At 37.4% G+C, this 21010-nt stretch overlaps 1 protein-coding gene across 3 annotated transcripts in view; it reads left to right on the top strand.

The window, feature by feature from the left end:
- Window positions 1–21010, top strand: part of IFT74 (intraflagellar transport 74) — a 99820-nt gene that overhangs the window by 63435 nt on the left and 15375 nt on the right. For all 3 annotated transcript variants that reach the window (XM_025281419.2, XM_025281418.2, XM_025281421.2), the window contains 3 exons: window positions 12351–12404; window positions 14017–14114; window positions 14600–14726. In XM_025281419.2, coding sequence (XP_025137204.1) covers window positions 12351–12404; window positions 14017–14114; window positions 14600–14726 — 279 coding nt within the window. The remainder of the gene's footprint in view (window positions 1–12350; window positions 12405–14016; window positions 14115–14599; window positions 14727–21010) is intronic.

The following is a 21010-nucleotide window of genomic DNA, read 5'->3' as shown; positions in this document are numbered from 1 at the left end:
AGAGCTTGATGAATTAGCAACAATTTTATTACCTTCTAGAGGATTCCTGCCTTCGCAGTATATGATTTTCAATAAAGAGGTGGATTCTTTATTTTTCCAATAAAGAGGTGGATTCTATGTGTGCATTCTCAGGAGTCCCTTGACTCAAGATTGTGGATAATCTGCTTCTTAAAATGTGGAGGATTATCAGGTTGACTCTCTGGTCCATACTTATCTCTACCCCTGGCTTCATTCCTTCTGACCCATTTTATTAATTTCTTAGATGTTACCTGGTTTCTTCCACGTATGGCATCTGTATATAATCCAGCTTGGCTATGTTTTGCCTTGTAGGGGTTCTGGTTAAGATAGCATTTAAACCATAAATGTGTTTGTTCATGTCTGACTTTGTTAGTACTCCTCCAACCTTTTGATTTTCAAATAAACTTTTAAAAGTTTTGCATAATTTACTCTAAATTTAAAGGCATCTTTTGATATTGGTTTAGGTATATAGTTATGTTCTCTGCTAGGTATTAATGGTGGTACTGTAATCCAACAGCTTCATTAAATTCATCATATTTAGGCATTTTTTAAGTCCTTAAAGTTATAATTTGCTAAAAGTTACATTGCCAGACTGTTTGAGACCCTATGGACTGTAGCCCACCAGGCTCCTCTGTCCATGGGATTTTCCAGGCAAGTATACTGGAGTGGGTTGCCATGCCCTCCTCCAGGGGATCTTTATTATTATTGTTTCCTTTCCTATATTCCTCATTGCCAGGAGTTTGACCTTTAAAAATTCTTTTTACTGTCATTTTAGAGGAGTTTGGGGGTGGGGTGGGACGAGGTGCACATTCAACCTTTATAAAAAAAATTACAAGTTATAAATTTATCAAGAATTTCTAAAGAGTTTAATCATCTTGAATGTTCTTCATTTTACTGGTTTGTGGGTGTGTATGTTTTGCCTCAAATGACCATTCTCATGTGTTTTCATTAACTGTGCAGTTATCAACCAGCATCTATAAGGATACCTACCCCTTCCTGCTTTTTAAAATTTTCCCTTAAACTAGTTCAAGTTATTTTAAAGACTCCAAATAACTTATTTTTTAATTGTATACTTTTTAAATACAAATCTGGTATATACTATCACGGGGAAAATTCAAGCAGTACCAAAGTGTATAAAGTAAAAAGGCATCTCCTTTCTCCTCATACTCATCCTTTATTGCTTTTCTCCTCATACTTGTACTTCAGAGGTAATCATTGTTTACAGCATAGCCTTTTAGACTTTTTTTCTATACACAGCACACATATATATAATTGTGTATATATATATTTTATATGTGTGTATATTTAATTAAGTGATACACTGTAAAGTTCTTCTGAGCTTGAGGTTTTTAACTTTGTACTTACAAAAACTATTAGCTGTGGTCATGTTGATATGGTTGTTAAGTAGCATTAGCTATATCCACATTGACATTTGTTGTTGTTTAGTTGCTAAGTCATGTTCAGCTGTTTGCAACCCCGTGGTCTATGGCCCACCAGGCTCCTCTGTCCCTGGGATTTTCCAAGCAAAAGTACTAGAATGGGTTGTCATTTCCTTCTTCAGGCGATCTTCCCAACTCAGGGATTTAACCCGGGTCTCCTGCACTGGCCGGAGGATTCTTTACCACTGAGCCTCCAAGGAAGCCCCTACATTGATTGACATTAGGTTGTTTCTCATTTTTCACTACCAAGAATAATGCTGCAGTAAATAACCTTGAAAATTTCCCCTTGATACATACATGTTTGTTAATTTGTTTATTTCTGTAGGCTAAATTTCTAGAAGTGAAATTTTGTATAGAATGTTATTTATGTATACAATTTTTATTATTTTTTAAAATTTCTTTCCAGAAAAGGTTGTACCATTTTATACAACTACAGTTCAGTTCAGTTCAGTCGCTCAGTTATGTCCAACTCTTTGTGACCCCGTGAATCGCAGCACGCCAGGCCTCCCTATCCATCACCAACTCCCGGAGTTCACTCAGACTCAAGTCCATCAAGTCAGTGTGTATAAGTGTTTCCTCACCAGTGCTAGTTATTAGTTTTTGTCAGTCAAGATAATACATAGTTTTCTGACAATTCAGTGTTCTCCAAGGCCTGAATCTGTGTTACTATGATGATCCACAAGGTGGGGCTAATTTTCTGGACATCTGCATACTCAGACTGGGCTTAAGGAACGCAGTTTACAAAGTAGTCACATATCTCCCCAAGAAGGATTTTTGGACATCGTCACTAACTATAAATTATTCCTTCAATTTGAGAGTATGGTATTTTCCCAGAGACTGATGAAACAAACTGTCATGTGGTTATTAATACAATATATCACAGACATCTACATATCTAACAGCTCTAATATTATAAATATATGTCATAATAAAATGCTATAGGATCATAAGATTACTGTCTTAAGTTTCAAATGAATTCATTTCAGTTTATTCCATGATTTATATACTGCTTTCAAGAACAGTAAAAAAGACAACCATTAAATGTTTAGTGAGTGCCAAAAAAAAGAATAGTAAAAACATACAACCCTTTGGTTTGTCTGTAGGTTACTTCTTCCTACTCATAGTTCCACGGCCCAGGTTAGAAGCTTTATTCTCTGATTTTGTCAGATAAAATAGAATTTATGAAGACAGAATAGTTTTGTTTTAGAGCACAGGTTCTACAACCAGAATGCCAGGATTCAAATCTGGGCTGTTCTGTTTTACCTGCTGATCTTAGCCATGCTACTTGACCTTTCTGTACCTTTGTTTCTTCGTCTTTAAAGGGAGATAATAATAGTACCTACCTTCCTCTTAGGGTTACTGTGAGGATTAAATGAACAGCTGTGTGAGTGTGTATGTGTATGACTCAGAATAGCATGCAGTTTTAAAATTGTGCATAAATGTTAGTTATTGGTTGTTAGTATTAATGCTATTAATTTATAAACTGAAACTTGAATAACTGTCATGGAGATTTTCTCAAAACATATTTGGAAAGAATTTTCCCCTTAGTATTTTCTCTGGAACATACAGGATAACATCTTCAGCTTACCATCTGCTATCTGAGATTTCAAATGACATCTTTATGCTGCTATTCTTTAGTTTCTCAATAAACATTCAGTGAAGAATGAGTCATTTCTTGGTGTTCAATTTGGAGACTGGTTAAACTATTCATTAGTATAGTGGTGTTATCTTCAGACCAGGCACATTAGCATCATCTGAAACTTGTTAGAAATGAAACTTCTTGGATTCTACCCCAAACCTACTGAACATGAAACCTTGAGAATACGGTTTAGCAGTTTGTTTCAACAAACCCTCCTGATGATTCTGATGCATGCTAAGGTTTGATAACCACTGCTTTAGGAAATAATTAAGAACTTAACATTGTATTTAGTATACATGTCAAGGATTACTCATTAGACCATATGATTTTGTTGACATTACTCTGTTGAAGAAACTTTTAAAATGGTACTTTCTCTTTTCTTTAGAAAAGGTGAGACTTTAGGCAATAATTTAACTTTTACAAATTTAGAGGATTTTTATTGTATATATTTTAAATGCCTCTAGTAGATAGAATTACCAGACTTTGTCTACATAGCTGTAAAGAAACTTTCTTGGCAAAATTTAAAACATTTTGTAGAGAATGTATGATTGATAAATTGGGTGAAGCTTGAAAGTGAAAGAGGAGAGTGAAAAAGTTGGCTTAAAGTTCAATATTCAGAAAACTAAGATCATGGCATCCGGTCCCATCACTTCATGGCACATAGATGGAGAAACAGTGGAAACAGTGACAGACTTTATTTTTTGAGGGGCTCCAAAATCACTGCAGATGGTGACTGCAGCCATGAAATTAAAAGATGCTTACTCCTTGGAAGGAAAGTTATGACCAACCCAGACAGCATGTTAAAAAGCAGAGACGTTACTTTGTCAACAAAGGTCTGTCTAGACAAGGCTATGGTTTTTTTCCAGTAGTCATGTATGGATGTGAGAGTTGGACTATAAAAAAAAGCTGAGTACTGAAGAATTGATGCTTTTGAACTGTGGTGTTGGAGAAGACTCTTGAGAGTCCCTTGGACTGCAAGGAGAGCCAGCCAGTCCATCCTAAAGGAAATCAGTCCTGCCTGAATGTTCATTGGAAAGACAGATGCTGAACCTGAAACTCCAGTACTTTGGCCACCTGATGTGAAAAGCTGACTCATTTGAAAAGACCCTAATGCTGGGAAAGATTGAAGGTGGGAGTAGAAGGGACAAAAGAGGATGAGATGGTTGGATGGCATCACCGAATCAATGGACATGAGTTTGAGTAAACTCCGGGAGTTGGTGATGGAGAGGGAGGACTGGCGTGCTGCAGTCCATGGGGTCGCAAAGAGTTGGACACGACTGAGTGACTGAACTGAACTGAACTGAAGCCAAAAGTTAGTTGAGAACATTAAACCTATATGTACTCATTTTAACCTACCAGTTTAGTAGTATTTGATATATTAGTTTCTTACTACTATAGTGATACACAAAAAGGTAAGAGATGATATAAAAAGTTGAAGTTTAATAGGACTACAAAACTAATTAAAATTGAAGTAGGAGTTGGGGAGAAGGAAGTGCTATAGCTTACTAAAATATGTGAAAATGTTAAAGGGGATTTAGATAACAGCTCAATATGAATTCATGTGATATAGCCTCCAGAACAGCTGGAATCCTAATCCTTTTGCATTAACAAAAGATGAATATGTAGACTATGAGAAGTGATAGTCTGTTTGGAATCCTGTTTTTAGCATCATACTGTAAAAGGAATAAATGATTGAAATTCACTAAGAGTAGAATGAACAGATGGTAAGGGGGCTGAAACCATGCCAAATAAGGAACACTTGATGGTACTGAATATCAACAGTACTGGGAGGTTTACCTTGCCTCAGAAGGATCCCAAGTGCTAGAAAGGAAAAAGTCCTTCCAGCAAAAGTCCTTCAGGGTTAATTTTTGCCCCTCAGCATTAATTTTATTTGCTCTCTGCTGCTTTTTCTCCTCTAAAATCAGTAAGTCTGCTGACTTGGGGGCCTTGTGGCCAGGGAGTCACTAGCACGTGCCATGTACACTGGAGAGAAGATTGGGGTAGCTATGTATTCTGGAAAATGGTGATCAGACCCTTCTCCAAGGTCACATCAAATACTCAGAGTTTGAAAGTAGCTGTGAAATAACCCTCATTTTATGAGCGTGTCCTTTCCCTCTCCTTTGGTCTCTTCATTAGACCCTTTTGCTGGCCTGCTTTTTTTACACCTCCAGTGTGACAGCCAATTAACTTCCCTCGTCTATGATCTTGTTGGCTTCTATAATAGGAAACCTAAGGGCAGATACCTTTTTCCTGAGGTAAAACAAGCCCTGTGTTTTACCCTACTTTAAGATGACCCATGTCTATACATTGCCTCTCATGGGATGCTCAGATATTAATCCACCAACTGAGAAATTACAAAATAGAGGAGTTCACTAGGGATCCGATCTCTTTTCTTTTTAGCCGCAATGGTATGGGGGAGGAGGTTTTCTGAAACTTGGGAATCTGCTAAGATATAGGGGTCTGTCTTACCTAATGCAGCTGACTAGCTGTATAGCTGGAGACATTGACCAGATATATCTTTCAGCTCCATGTTTTGGTAACTTGGAGCATGGGAATGAGTGGAGTAGCAGGTAGGAATCTCCCAGGTTTCTGACTTGCATGATGATGATGGTGAAGGGCTTTCAAACATAGTAGTGAATACAGAGGGGTACAGACTTTGAGGGAGAAGACTGATGCATTTAACTATGGAATGGCTCAGGAGTAAAGAATCTGCCTGCCAGTGCAGGAGCCACAGGAGATGTGGGTTCAATCCCTGAGTTGGAAAGGTCCCCTGGAGAAGGGCATCACACTCCAGCACTCTTGCTTGGAGAATCCCATGGACAGAGGAGCCTGGCGGGCTACAGTCCATAGGGTTGCAAAGAGCTGGACATGACTGAAGTGACTAGCATGCATGCATACATGCTGTGTGTTAGGATGTCCTAAAACGTATCCACAAGAATATATCTAATAAATAATTGGATAAAACAATCTGAAAATTAGGAAAAAGACAAAGAGTTCTTCAACCACAAGAATGAGTGGGATTTCCGTGGATATAATGTAGCATTCAGTTCAGTTCGGTTGCTCAGTCATGTCCAACTCTTTGCAACCCCATGGACTGCCCCATGCCAGGCCTCCCTGTCCAACACCAACTCCCGGAGTTTACCCAAACTCATGTCCATTGAGTCAGTGATGCCATCCAGCCATCTCATCCTCTGTTATCCCCTTCTCCACTTGCACTCAATCTTTCCCAGCATCAGGGTCTTTTCAAATGAGTCAGCTCTTCACATCAGGTGGCCAAAGTATTGGAGTTTCAGCTTTAGTATCAGTGTTTCCAATGAATATTCAGGACTAATCTCCTTTAGGATGGACTGGTTGGATCTCCTTGCAGTCCAAAGGACTCTCAAGAGTCTTCTCCAACATTACAATTCAAAAGCATCAATTCTTCGGCGCTCAGCTTTCATTATAGTCCAACTCTCACATCCATACATGACTACTGGAAAAACCATAGCTTTGACCAAATGGACCTTTGTTGGCAAAGTAATGTCTCTGCTTTTTAATATGCTGTCTAGGTTGGTCATAACTTTTCTTCCAAGGAGCAAGTGTCTTTTAATTTCATGACTGCAGTCACCATCTGCAGTGATTTTGGAGCCCCCAAAAATAGTCTGTCACTGTTTCCACTGTTTCTCCGTCTATTTGCCATGAAGTGATGGGACCAGATGCCATGATGTTAGTTTTCTGAATGTTGAGTTTTAAGCCAACTTTTTCACTCTTCTCTTTTACCTTCATCAAGAGGCTCTTTAGTTCTTCTTCACTTTCTGCCATAAGGGTGGTGTCATCTGCATATCTGAGGTTATTGATACTTCTCCCGGCAGTCTTGATTCCAGCTTGTGCTTCTTCCAGTCCAACATTTCTCATGATGTACTCTGCATATAAGTTAAATAAGCAGAGTGACAATATACAGCTTTGACGTACTCCTTTCCCGATTTGGAACCAGTCTGTTGTTCCATGTCTAGTTCTAACTGTTTCTTTTTTTTTTTTTTTTTAATTTTATTTTATTTTTAAACTTTACATAACTGTATTAGTTTTGCCAAATATCAAAATGAATCCGCCACAGGTATACATGTGTTTCCCATCCTGAACCCTCCTCCCTCCCCATACCATCCCTCTGGGTCGTCCCAGTGCACCAGCCCCAAGCATCCAGTATCGTGCATCGAACCTGGACTGGCAACTCATTTCATACATGATATTTTACATTCTAACTGTTTCTTTTTGACCTGCATACAGATTTTTCAGGAGGCAGGTCAGGCGTTCTGGTATTCCCATCTCTTTCAGAATTTTCCACAGTTTGTTGTGAACCATATAGCCAAAGGCTTAGACATTGCCAACAAAGCAGAAGTAGATGTTTTTCTGGAACTTTTGCTTTTTCAACGATCCAATGGATGATGGCCATTTGATCTCTGGTTCCTCTGCCTTTTCTAAAACAAGCTTGAACATCTGGAAGTTCACAGTTCATGTACTGTTGAAGCCTGCTTTGGAGAATTTTGAGTATTTGCTGGCATGTGAAATTAGGGCAGCTGTGGTACTTTGAGTGTTCTTTGGCATTGCCTTTCTTTGGGATTGGAATGAAAACTGACCTTTTCCAGTCCTGTGGCCATTCTGAGATTTCCAAATTTGCTGGCATACTGAGTGCAGCACTTTCACAGCATCATCTTTTAGGATTTGAAACAGCTCAACTGGAATTCCATCACCTCCACTAGCTTTGTTCTTAGTGATGCTTCCTAAGGCCCACTTGACTTGGCATTCCAGGATGTCCGGCTCTAGATGAGTGATCACACCATCATGATTATCTGGGTTGTGAAGATCTTTTCTGTATAGTTCTTCTTAATTCTTGCCACCTCTTCTTAATATCTTCTGCTTCTGTTAGGTACATACCATTTCTGTCCTTTATGGTGCCCATCTTTGCACAAAATGTTCCCTTGGTATCTAATTTTCTTGAAGAGATCTCTATAGTCTTTCCCATTCTATTGTTTTCCTCTATTTCTTTGCAATGATTGCTGAAGAAGGCTTTCTTATCTCTCCTTGAGATTCTTTGGAAGTCTGCATTCAAATGGGTTTATCTTTCCTTTTCTCCTATGTCTATCACTTTGCTTCTTAAGCAAAAGGCAAAAGAGAAAAGGAAAGAATGTAACATTAGAAGTCAACTAAGAGAATAATCTGGAATTTAAATGAAGAAAGGGAAATCTGTGAAGAGAAGACAGAGAAGGAAAGATCTGAAAGTCAGAAAAACCAGAAAAGCTGCCTCTGCAAGCAGCAAAACACATGAGGGGGAAAGAATTGGAAGAAGGAAGGATGTATCAGTAGTATCAAATATTGCACAGTGAAATAACTCAAAACTGCCCCTTGGATTTGATAATTAAGGAATCATGATCTTTCTGTGAACAATGTCATTGAAATGGCAGGAGGGTAAGCCTGATTATGTGTCTTGAGGTCTAATAGCAAGATGAGTCGCTCAGTCGTGTCCGACTCTTTGCGACCCATTGAACTGTAGCCTATCAGGCTCCTCCGTCCATGGGATTTTCCAGACAAGAGTGCTGGAGTGGATTGCCATTTCCTTCTCCAGGGGATCTTACCAACCCAGGAATCAAACCCAGGTCTCCCGCATCGCGGGCAGATGCTTTACCTCTGAGCCACCAGGGAAGCCCGATGAGAAACAAACAAGCAAGATGAGAAACTGAAAACATCCTGTGTAGAAAATTCTCTTAAGTTTAGAAGAGGAAAGATAAAATGGTTATTAAAGTCCTGTAAAGCCTACGATACAGGCCTTCTTTTTTAATCCCTTAATGCCTGACCAGTCTCCCAAGAGGACAACTTCTCACACAGCCACACAAGGACTAAGAGTTTCTTAGAAACCTAGGCCATGACAGATTTAGCAAATGCTAACTTTTCTGCTACTTCACACATGTTATTTAACATTTGCGTGTATATCAGCTTCCTATGAGGATATTCCAGATCATGTATGCTATAAGAAGTTCATATTCTCTGTTTGTTTCTCATCCAAAAAACTAATGCTACGAATAATTGAATGGTAACATCATTATAAGACTAATCTTAATGCATTTACATGTATTTTTTAAAAAATTTAATCATACACAAACTTTATTATTACAAGTTAAAAAAAAGATCCCTCCTGTTCCCCTTATCAAACTAATCATGCTGCATCAGTATGCTGAGACCATTGTTGTTCATCTGAACTGAGTAGTAGTTCAGTAATGTTAATGCATTCAAAACCTTAGTCAGATTGAACCAAATGTTTCCCGTTGGTTCTGAGTATTCCCTGGCTGGGAATTCATGGCTGGGTATTTACTATCCTTATTCAGTTGCTTTCAGATTTTTACTATGAGTACTATTGTGGGCTTCCCTGCTAGCTAAGATGCCAAAGAATCTGCCTGAAATGCAGGACACCTGGTTCAGTCCCTGGGTCAGGAAGATCCCCTGGAGAAGGGAAAACTACCTATCTACTCTAGTATTCTTGCCTGGAGAATTCATGGGCAGAGGAGCCTGGCAGGCTACAGTCCATGGGGTCACAAAGACTCAGACACGAGCAAGTGACTAGCGCGCACACATGTGCGCGCACGCGCGCACGCACACACACACACACACACACACACACACACACACACACACACTGTTGTGGGGGCCTTGACAAGTTTTTTTTTTTTTTTTTTTCTGTGTAAGGGCTATCCTTAATGAATTTGGGAAAACTGTTTTCAGACCTGAAAGCAGAAAAGCTGTCTGCCGACTTGGGTCTCTGACTTTGCCATCACCTTTATATATGGGCAGCTCACTTCCTACCCAAGCAAGTATACAAGTGGAAATTTATCGGTGCCATGTAATTAGGGGCTCTACTCTATCTACTTCACTCCCTAGCATTATTGCTCTTTTAGTTGGCACCTGGCAAAACGGTATACTTAATAGGAGGCTATATAGAACACAGGCTGACCAGTCGGTTTTTAGCCTCTAGTCTTTAACTGTTGACTCCCCCATTCTCTTCGAATCCTTCTTCTGAAAGTCGTTCTAAATGTCAGCTTCTTATCAGGAGCCCCCTTAGAAATCTCTTATTCTCTCCATTTTTGCTGGGCATCATCTTAGTAAAATTCCTTAGCTTCTCCGGAATGCTGAGAACCAAATGACTTTAATGAAGAAACTGAAGATTGGAGCAAGCATAAATCTATTCTATTTTCTCTACCTGGGATCCTGGGAGCACAGGACTGCCGCCATCTTACTAGTTGAGGAAAATGGCCCTGGGCCTCCAAATCTCAATTTTTGTTATACTAAAAATCCTGTTTTTCTAAAATAATCATGATCTAGTTTTACTAATGATCCCCTTCATGCAGCTATAAAATGTCAAATTTTGTCCTTGTGTTTGGGTCTTGGATTTTTGCCCTTTTAATCATGTGTTTCACATATATTAAATACAACTTGTCTAGAATTACTTCAAGCAACTTCTTCCTCAACTTACTTTTTTCTTTCTTTAAGTAACTAATATGACAATGTCCTCAGTTGCCCAAGACAGAAACCTGGGAGTCATACTTGAGTTCTCCATCTCCAACCCTCACCACAATCAATTCACTCTAGCTCTTAAATGTCTCAAAAAAAAAAAAAATCTCTACCTTATATCCTAATTGCCACTGGTCAGTCTTCATCTGTCAACTGGGTCATTGTGACAACCTCCTAACTGGTCTTACTGTCTCCAATCTTCTACTTTTATTCTCCTGATAAGAAATATTTTTCAGAAATGCAAATTGATAATTTTATTCCTCTTCTTAAAATTCTTCAATAATCTTACCATTGTCCTTAGGAGAAAATCCAAACGTTTATAACATATTCCATATAAGGTCTCTCATAACCTACCTCATCTTTTTTTTTTTAATGGGAGTATAATTGCTTTACAATGTTGTATTAGTTTCTCCTGTACAACAGTGCGAATCAGCTGTAAGTATACAAATATCCCCTCCCTCTTGAGCCTCCCTCTCAACCTCCCCCATGCCACCCCTCTTGGTCATCATAGAGCACAGAGCTGAGCTCTCCCCGTACTATGCAGCAGTTTCCCAATGGATATCTGTTTTACACATGGTGGTGTATGTATGTCAATGCTACTCTTTCAATTCATCCCACCCTCTTCTACCTCATTTTTGTACCACTTTTTCTCTTCATATTCTCTCTCAGTTCTTTGTGCTACCATATTCATCCTCACATTCGATTTTCAGTACTTATAATGCTTTGATTTTGAACTTCTTCTATAATTTGACCCAGTAACTCCTATTCATCCTTTCTTTATAACGCACACATGTTAAATATTACTTCTTTAGAGAAAAATTTCCTGAATCCCCAAACTAGATTGTCTTTGCTGTGTACTGCTGTAACATCCTTTACTTTCATCTAATAGCACTTCAGTTCAGTTCAGTTCAGTTCCTCAGTTGTGTCCGACTCTTCGCAACCCCATGAACCACAGCCAGGCCTCCCTGTCCATCACCAACTCCCGGAGTTTACCCAAACTCATGTCCATCGAGTCAGTGATGCCATCCAGCCATCTCATCCTCTGTCATCCCCTTCTCCTCCTGCCCCCAGTCCCTCCCAGCATCAGAGTCTTTTCCAATGAGTCAACTCTTTGCATGAGGTGGCCAAAGTACTGGAGTTTCAGCTTTAGCATCATTCCTTCCAAAGAAATCCCAGGGCTGGTCTCCTTCAGAATGGACTGGTTAGATCTCCTTGCAGTCCAAGGGACTCTCAAGAGTCTTCTCCAACACCACAGTTCAAAAGCATCAATTCTTTGGCGCTCAGCCTTATTCACAGTCCAACTCTCACATCCATAAATTGTTAAATCCTTAGACTTTAAGTTCTGTGAGGACACTAACCCTGCTATTTTGTTTGCTGTTGTGAGCTATTCAGAGATGAGATGAACTTCTGTGGGAGTATATATTTCCCATCACCATTGTGTTCATGTGTAGGTTGAAATTGGAACTAAAATAGAGAACCTTTGGAGACCTTTTCAGTTCTTTCCACTAAGGAGATTGTTTTTTACCAAGTTGTCAAGCATATAAATATATAACTTTTAAAATAAAATCAATTTAAATGAATCTCACCTAATTGAACATTAATGTTAAACTCTGAATATGTAATGACTAATATCATATAGAGAACCTAAGAGATATTTCTAATTTTGAGTACTGTAACTGGAGTTTTTAATTAATGTTATTTTCTTTTATTGCTTGTAGGTGAAATGAATCAGAAGTACAAGGAGCTAAAAAAGAGGGAGGAAAATATGGACAGTAAGTGATAATCTTAGAGATGTGAAAATATATTCTCAGATAGTTGTTCATTTATACTAAATCAGAGATCTCACTTTGGGAAGATACAGTGACTAATAATAAGTGCAGAAGTGTGGACATTCAAAGCATTTGACTTGAAGTATTACTAAATATCTAACATAGTTTAGGGATGGGTAGAGAATTATATAAAGATTTTGTACATGTGTATACGTGTGTACGATTGTATGTTAGGGATACAAAAGCTAATATTTACATTTATAGTCTGTATAGAGAGTCTATAGACCACTCGTTGATTGAACATTGGATGTTCTCTTTTACATGCTTTACCCTTAATATCTTTCACCTTTTTTATGCTTTTCATAATACCTAACTCGTTATATATTAGCCCTCATCTCTGATTTTGTTTCTTGGTTCTGTCACTAACTGAAACTTCTGTTGTGGCTTCTCGTTCACTTTTTTTTTAAAAAATCTGAATTTTAACTTTGTAAATAGATGTTGACTTTATGTTGTACATTCAAAAGTTTATAAAAATTTACTATATTAATGATTACTAGTCTCTTTTAAATTATCATTTTTCTAGAATTTTACATTTTTGTAAGTCTGATGTCAGTTGTTACCTTCATAGAAGCATGTTATAAATCAGTAATGGCCAACTCTGGTTTAACAATATCCCAAGACTACTTTCAGAGAAGGCAATGGCACCCCACTCCAGTACTCTTGCCTGGAAAATCCCATGGATGGAGGAGGCTGGTAGGCTGCAGTCCATGGGGTTGCAAAGAGTCGGACACGACTGAGCGACTTCACTTTCACTTCTCACTTTCATGCATTGGAGAAGGAAATGGCAACCCACTCCAGTGTTCTTCCCTGGAGAATCCCAGGGACGGAGGAGCCTGGTGGGCTGCCATCTATGGGGTCGCACAGAATCGGACACGACTGAAGCAACTTAGCAGCAGCAGCAGCAGTAGCAGCAAGACTACTTTAAAAATCTCAACAAGTACCAAAAACTACCTCAAAATTAATTTGTTGTTTCATGCAAATAGTAAAATTATTTTAAGTTAATTTTTGGAAGATCCATAGAAATATTTTAAGAATGTTAATAAGAGAAAATTATATACTAATTTTATATTAAGAATGATGTCTTAGAATATTTATTTATAATCTGAATAAATCACTAAATTTATTCAGTTGAGACTATTTTGGCATTACAAGGAAAATGCTCAATTTTCAGGCAAAAAAGGTATAGTAGTATTTTCAGAAGTAAAGTTAGTGGCCAATTACAGATGTTAATAATTGTAGCTGTATCAATGAGATACTAGTGTAAAACCATAGGAATTTTTCTCATCTCCATCTTATCAGCTGTTGCTTCTGAGCCTGCATTTATAAATATTTAGTGTATTTGTATTAAGATCATAGTAGTTAAACTTTAAAAGATTGAAAGTATGTAGAAATGTTCTTATTGAGTAATTTAGTTACCCTTGGGTTAAAAAATTAAAGTGATAGTTAAAAATTTGCTTTGAACTTCTAAAAAGTATTCCTCAGACCTACAAATCAGAGCTTATATAGTGTTTAGTTATACCAATAGTAGCCTTTCATCATATTTTTCAATCGACAGCTTTTATTGAGACTTTTGAGGACACTAAGAACCAGGAACTGGAAAGGAAGGCACAGATAGAAGCCAGCATTGTTTCGCTTTTGGAGCACAGCAGTCGAGTAAGTGCCATGTGCCAGTCTTACTGTCCTCATTATTTTTACTGTGGTTACCTTATAAATACAGCTCAAAAACCGCAAATGTTCACTATTATGTAAGAGCACAGGATACCTAATGAATACCTTGATTCCTCAAAAAATGTTTATTGAGCAGCTACTATTGTGTGGTACCATAGGAGAAAAAATACATGATCTCTTTTCAATATTCTAAGTGTTTTTAAAATCCAATTAGTTCCTATAATAGCATAGTTGAATCTTTCTACAGTGAAATAAAGCAAATGTAAAAGAAACAATTCTGAATTTTAATTTAACCTCTCCTTACTGAGAAATTTGACTTTGAATATCATGTTTTCTTTTATAAAATATATATATATATGTAATGAATGATATATTTCAAAACATCCAGTCCTTTAGCAGCATTTTTAAGAGTTTTATTGGAAAGTTAAATTAATGGAATTTTTTCCACTTTTATGTTTCTGCAAATACAGAATATAAATCGTATGAAACAGATATCCTCTATCACCAATCAAGAGCTGAAAATGATGCAGGATGATCTCAATTTTAAATCTACTGAAATGCAGAAATCACAGAGTACGGCTAGGAATCTGACTTCAGGTGAGAAAACTGTAGATTTTAATGTCCTTTTTTTCTGTAACAAATTGGAACTTTAAAAATCTGTTATTCTCTTTGATTTTTTTTAAAGACTGTGGATATAATTTATGATTGCCTATTGCTGCAGTCATTCATAGGCTCAGAATTTTGTGTGACTTTCATATCCACTTCATAGTAATTCATTGGCATATTCTCATTCATTTAACATTTATTGAATATTTGCTCTGTGCCTTTGCTATAATTTGGGTATACAGAGATTTTTAGGACTTGAAATGGCTTAGCTGGAATTCCTTCACCTCTACTAGCTTTGTTTGACTTCACACTCCAGGATGTCTGGCTCTAGGTGAGTGATAAGACCATCATGCTTATCTAGGTGAGCAAATTTGGAAAACTCAGCAGTGGCCTCAGGACTGGAAAAGGTCACTTTTCATTCCAATCCCAAAGAAGGGCAATGCCAAAAAAATGTTCAAACTACTGCACAATTGCATTAATTCCCATGTCAGCAAGGTAATGCTTAAAATCCTTCAAGCTAGGCTTCAATAGTATGTGAACCGAGAACTTCCAAATGTTCAAGCTGGATTTAGAAAAGGCAGAGGAAGCAGAGATCAAATTGCCAACATCTATTGGTTCAAATGCAGGAGACCCCAATTTGATTCCTGTCTCAGGAAGGTCCCTGAAGAAGGGATAGGCTACCCACTCTGTATGCATGGCCTTTTCTGGTCGCTCAGATGGTATAGCATCCACCTGCAATGTAGGAGACCTGGGTTCAATCCCTGGGTTGGGAAGATCCCCTAGAGGAAGGCATGGCAATCCATTCCAGTATTCTTGCCTGGAGAAGCCCCATGGACAGAGGAGCCTGGTGAGCTATGGTCCATGGAGTCACAAAGAGTCAGACACAACTGAATGACTAAGCACAGCACAACACAGAAAAACCAGGAGAATTCCAGAAAAACATCTACTTCAGCTTTATTGACTATGCTAAAGCCTTTGACTGTGTGGATCACAACAAAGTATGAAATATTCTAAAAGAAATGGGAATACCAGACTACCTTACCTGCCTCCTGAGAAACCTGTATGTAGGTCAAGAAGCAATAGTTAGAACTGGACATGGAGCAGCAGACTGGTTCTAAATTGGGAAAGAAATACGTCAAGGCTGTATATTGTCACACTGCTTATTTAACAGTTATGCAGAGTATATCATGCAAAATGCCAGGCTGGATGAAGCACAAGCTGGAATCAAGATTGCCAGGAGAAATATCAATAATCTCAGATAGGCAGATGACACCACTCTAATGACAGAAAGTGAAGGGGAACTAAAGAACCTCTTGTTGAAGGTAAAAGAGGAGAGGGAAAAAGCTGGCTTAACACTCAACATTCAAAAAATGAAGATCATGGCATCTGGTCCCATCACTTCATGTCAAATAGATGGGGAAACAATGGAAACAGTGATAGACTTTATTTTCTTGGGCTCTAAAATCACTGTGGATGGCAACTGCAATCAGGAGATTAAAAGACACGTGCTCCTTGGAAGAAAAGCTGTTGACTAACCCAGACAGAGTGTTAAAAAGCAGAGACTACTTTGCCAACTAAGGTCCATCTAGTCAAAGCTATGGCTTTTCCAGTAGTCATGTATGGATGTGAGAGCTGGACAGTAAAAAAGGCAGAGTGCCAAAGAATCAATGCCTTTGAACTGTAGTGCTGGAGAAGACTCTTATGAGTCCCTTGGACAACAAGGAGATCAAATCAGTCAATCCTGAAGGAAATCAACCCTCAGTATTCACTGGAAGGACTGATGTTGAAGCTGAAACTACAATTATTTGGCCACCTGATGCAAAGACCCAACTTATTGGCAAATATCCTGATGCTGGGGTCGAAAGCAGGAGGAAAAGGGGATGACAGAGGATGAGATGGTTGGATGGTATCACCAACTCAATGGACATGAGTTTGAGCAAATTCTGGGAAGTAGTGAAGGACAGGGAAGTCTGGAATGCTGCAGTCCATGGGGTTGCAAAGAGTCAGACCCAACTGAGCAACTGAACAACAACAATTTTTTTTTTAATCCAGTCTATTTCTTCAAGAAATTTTTCAATCTGGTAGAATGAGAAATAATTGAAATATAATGAAATAGTACTATGATATAAGCATAAAGAGCAATGGAGGTACACAGGGCTCATATCCCCCTGGTCTTGGGTAATTAGGAGAGGTCCTGCAGGTGGCACTATTTTAATTATAATTAGTTTCAGTTATTACGACTAACATGAGATTAGAGCAGCACTGTCTGAAAGAAATGTAATGCTAGCCACATATATAATTTAAATTTCCTAGTAGCCACATTTAAAAAGTAAAAAAGAGGTGACTGTTAATAATATATTTTGTTTAACCCAGTGTAAAAAGCACATAAAATTTACCATCCTGTCTGTAAGTGTACAGTATAGTAAATTATCTGTACATTGTTATGTGACAGATATCTAGAACATATTCATCTTGCAAAAGTGGTGTTTATACCTATTGAACAGCAGCTCCCCATTTTCTCCTCCTCCTGCGCCCCAGCTAACCTTAGTCTACTTTCTGTTTGACTGTGTTACAAGTGGTAACATGCATATTTGACTTTGTGTTACTGGTTTAGTTCATTTGTCATGTTTCTCAAAGTTCATCTGTGTTGTGACATGTGGCAGGATTTCCTTTTTTTGAAGGCTGAAAAATATTCTGTACTGTTGTAACTACCACATTTTCATTATTCGTTCATTTGTTGACATTTAGGTTGTTTCTACCTGAAGGCTATTGTGAATCATACTTCAATGAACATGAGTGTACAAATATCTCTTCACAATCGTCTTTCAGCTGTTTTGGATGTATACAACTATGAATATTTTTACACCTTTATTTTCTTTTTTTCATAAGCTGAAGTATTTTATGTTTAATTATTTCGTCTAAGAAACTTCTATTTTGTGTTTTAGGCCATAGTTTAAAATTTTTCATTATCTAAGGTCAGTATTAATTCAACAAGTTTTTGCCTCCTTTAAGCTATCTTTATATAAGAAACATACATTTTTTAAAGAGTAAATATCAGAACTAGCAAATGAATTCAGTAATTATAACTTTGTATTCCTTTCATATTTTTATATTTTGTATTTACATTTCTTTTAAAAGCCTAGTTAATAAAAAAAATGAGAACTAGTTTCAGTGGAGATAAAAATCCAGTTTATTACTCTGATAAGGGTTTTACTGAAAATTTCCCTTTTAAAGCTTGAATTATCTGACCCCTACAATTAATTTCATTTTCTGTGCTCACTTTTTTTAAAAAACTTTTTATTTTGTATTGGGGTATAGCCAGTTAACAATGTTGTGATAGTTTCAGGTGAACAGAGAAGGAACTCAGCCATACAGATATGTATATCCATTCTCCCCAAACTCCCCTCCCATCCAGGAGGGAGCAGAGTTCCATGTGCTATACAGTAGGTCCTTGTTGGTTATCCATTCTAAATATTAATATAGCAGTATTGTACTCAGATGTTTTCAAGTGCTATTTTAACCCATGCATATACATTGTTTTTTTTTATTGTTTCTTAACATCATCCCCAATAAGAAACTTCTATCTGGAGATCACCATAAGAGGTTTAGAATATTATGATTCAGCTTTCAGAGATAATGAATTTTACATCCCCTTTTTGTGAACTGCCTTCCTTTGGCCCTTGAAGTTATAATTGGAACTCACCTAATTTTCTTGGTGTACTCTATGTTTCTTAATGGGGCAAATCACTCCCAAGGGGGAAAATTACTTCTTGGGATGAAGGTAAAAAAAAATTTTAGACACTAATTATAATGGTTTGTGGCCCTCCAAAGGGTCATTGTACATAAACAGATATACATCTGTAATATAAAAACTTCATGGGAGGTGACTAGGAAAACAGTAGTCTACAAATGGCTCCTTTGGGGGACAACAAAGAAAAAAAAAAGATTAAGAAACACTGATAAACTGCATGAGTGAAGAGGCAAGGAACCTGTCAGCAATAGTTTTTATTTATATTTTTGGAAAGGAAACGCCAGAGAATAAACAAATGCTCTGATGGCAGAATATTTCAGGAACATTTCCCCAGGTCAAAGTGGCTCCTTCTGAGATTTTGCTACTATGTACACACTGCTTGGTAAACTTTTCAACTTCATAGCATATCAGAAGGAACTAGTCTGCATCCTCTTCCTGTCTCTTCTCTTGGAGAAGGTTTTAGCTTTTCATGGGGACCTGCTGTTAAAGGAAGATAAACTTTATACCAACCAACCATTTTCTCCCTTTCTCTAGGAAAAGCAGTATATGTAGTTTTCAAGTGTATTTCCCTAATATATCTTTAAATTAAACTTGTAGTTAGATTTATATAGCTTTTTACTGAACAGTCAAAATATACAAACTAAGTACATTTCCTATTTGGAACATTGAAACACCATAAGCCTCAGTGACTTTGATTCTCATCTTAACTATTTCCAACCCTAGTAGAAATGTTAATCCAACAAAACGAAAGCCCTCTCAACAACACTTAAGTCCATGTGTATCTTATAAAATAACAAATGTCAATATTATTGAGCCTTTAGATTCTTTAAAGGGACAGAGGAAATGTTCACATTTAATTATACCAACTTAGGACAAATGTGGTTGGTAACAACCTTCTTTCTTAAATCAATGTCTTCTGAAGCTTTTTTTTTTTTTTTACTGTTTGATATTTAATATCTTGTGTGATTTTGTCATAATAATAAGCTATGAGTCACTCAATTCTTGAACATATTTTTATTATGATATCACCTTCCAGGTATATTTTAATCTTTCTGATTTTTTAGGTAGTAGAGAAAGGTTTAATAGCAGCTTTGTATTTAATTTTTCTATTAGGGAATCTGTATCAGATCAGATCAAATCAGATCAGTCGCTCAGTCGTGTCTGACTCTTTGCGACCCCATGAATCGCAGCACGCCAGGCCTCCCTATCCATCACCAACTCCCGGAGTTCACTCAGACTCACGTCCATTGAGTCAGTGATGCCATCCAGCCATCTCATCCTCTGTCGTCCCCTTCTCCTCCTGCCCCCAATCCTTCCCAGCATCAGAGTCTTTTCCAATGAGTCAACTCTTTGCATGAGGTGGCCAAAGTACTGGAGTTTCAGCTTTAGCATCATTCCTTCCAAAGAAATCCCAGGGCTGATCTCCTTCAGAATGGACTGGTTGGATCTCCTTGCAGTCCAAGGGACTCTCAAGAGTCTTCTCCAACACCACAGTTCAAAAGCATCAATTCTTCAGCGCTCAGCCTTCTCCACAGTCCAACTCTCACATCCATACATGACCACAGGAAAAACCATAGCCTTGACTAGACGGACCTTTGTTGGCAAAGTAATGTCTCTGAATCTGTATAGATAATAAAAATTAATTCCAAGTAAATTTTGATAAATCTTACATGAAAAAGCCAACTTACTTACCCATTGCCTGCCCTGTATAAGAGAGACATCCTGGTAAGAAGTGCCAGAAATCTGTGTAAAAATGCCAACCAGATACTTATCTGGCTACTGAAATGTATATGCATAGAGTAGACTTCATGGTACCTAAGAGAAAAGCAGAATTTGAAAGAACTGAATGCAGAGATTTCCGATGCTATGTACTCCAAAGGATAAAAGTTTAGAGTTTTATTAATTTCGGCAAAGTTAATTGTTCATTTATAATATAAATCAACACTCTTCAAAGGAACAGAATATGGAGTCTCTAACATCATTTAAAATGTCCATTATACCATAAAAATTTAATAATGTAAAGAAAGAAGAAAATATAAGTCAAGACAAAAATCAGTCACTATATACTGAACCTGAGATAATCCAGATATTAAAATGAAAAGGACTTTAAGAGTTATAAGCATATTTAAGGGCTTGAGGGAAATAAAATCATAATAAATGAACAGGTAGACAATCCCACAAAGAAATGAAAATAACAAAAAAAGAACCAACTGAAAATTCTAGAGTTGAAAATACAACTAAAATGAAAAAAATCACTGATCGTAACAGAAGATAGAAGACAATTGGGAAAAAGAATCAGTGAACTGAAAAGATAAATAAATAGAAATTAACTAACCTGAAGAAGAAAAAAAAAAGAGTAGAGCCTTCATGATCTGTGAGACAATTTCAAGCAGTCTAACTTACATGTAATTGGAGTCCCAAAAAGAAAAGAGGGACAGAGAATGGGAAAGAAAAGATAGTTGGAAAATGGCTGAAATTTTTCTGAATTTGATGAAAAAAATTGTACAGACCTAGGTCAAGAAGC

This window comes from Bubalus bubalis, chromosome 3 (genome assembly GCF_019923935.1).
Source record: "Bubalus bubalis isolate 160015118507 breed Murrah chromosome 3, NDDB_SH_1, whole genome shotgun sequence".
In the NCBI taxonomy this organism is placed as follows: Eukaryota; Metazoa; Chordata; class Mammalia; order Artiodactyla; family Bovidae; genus Bubalus; species Bubalus bubalis.
Note: the sequence above shows the minus strand (reverse complement) of the source record. Positions and strands in the feature narration are given on the sequence as shown.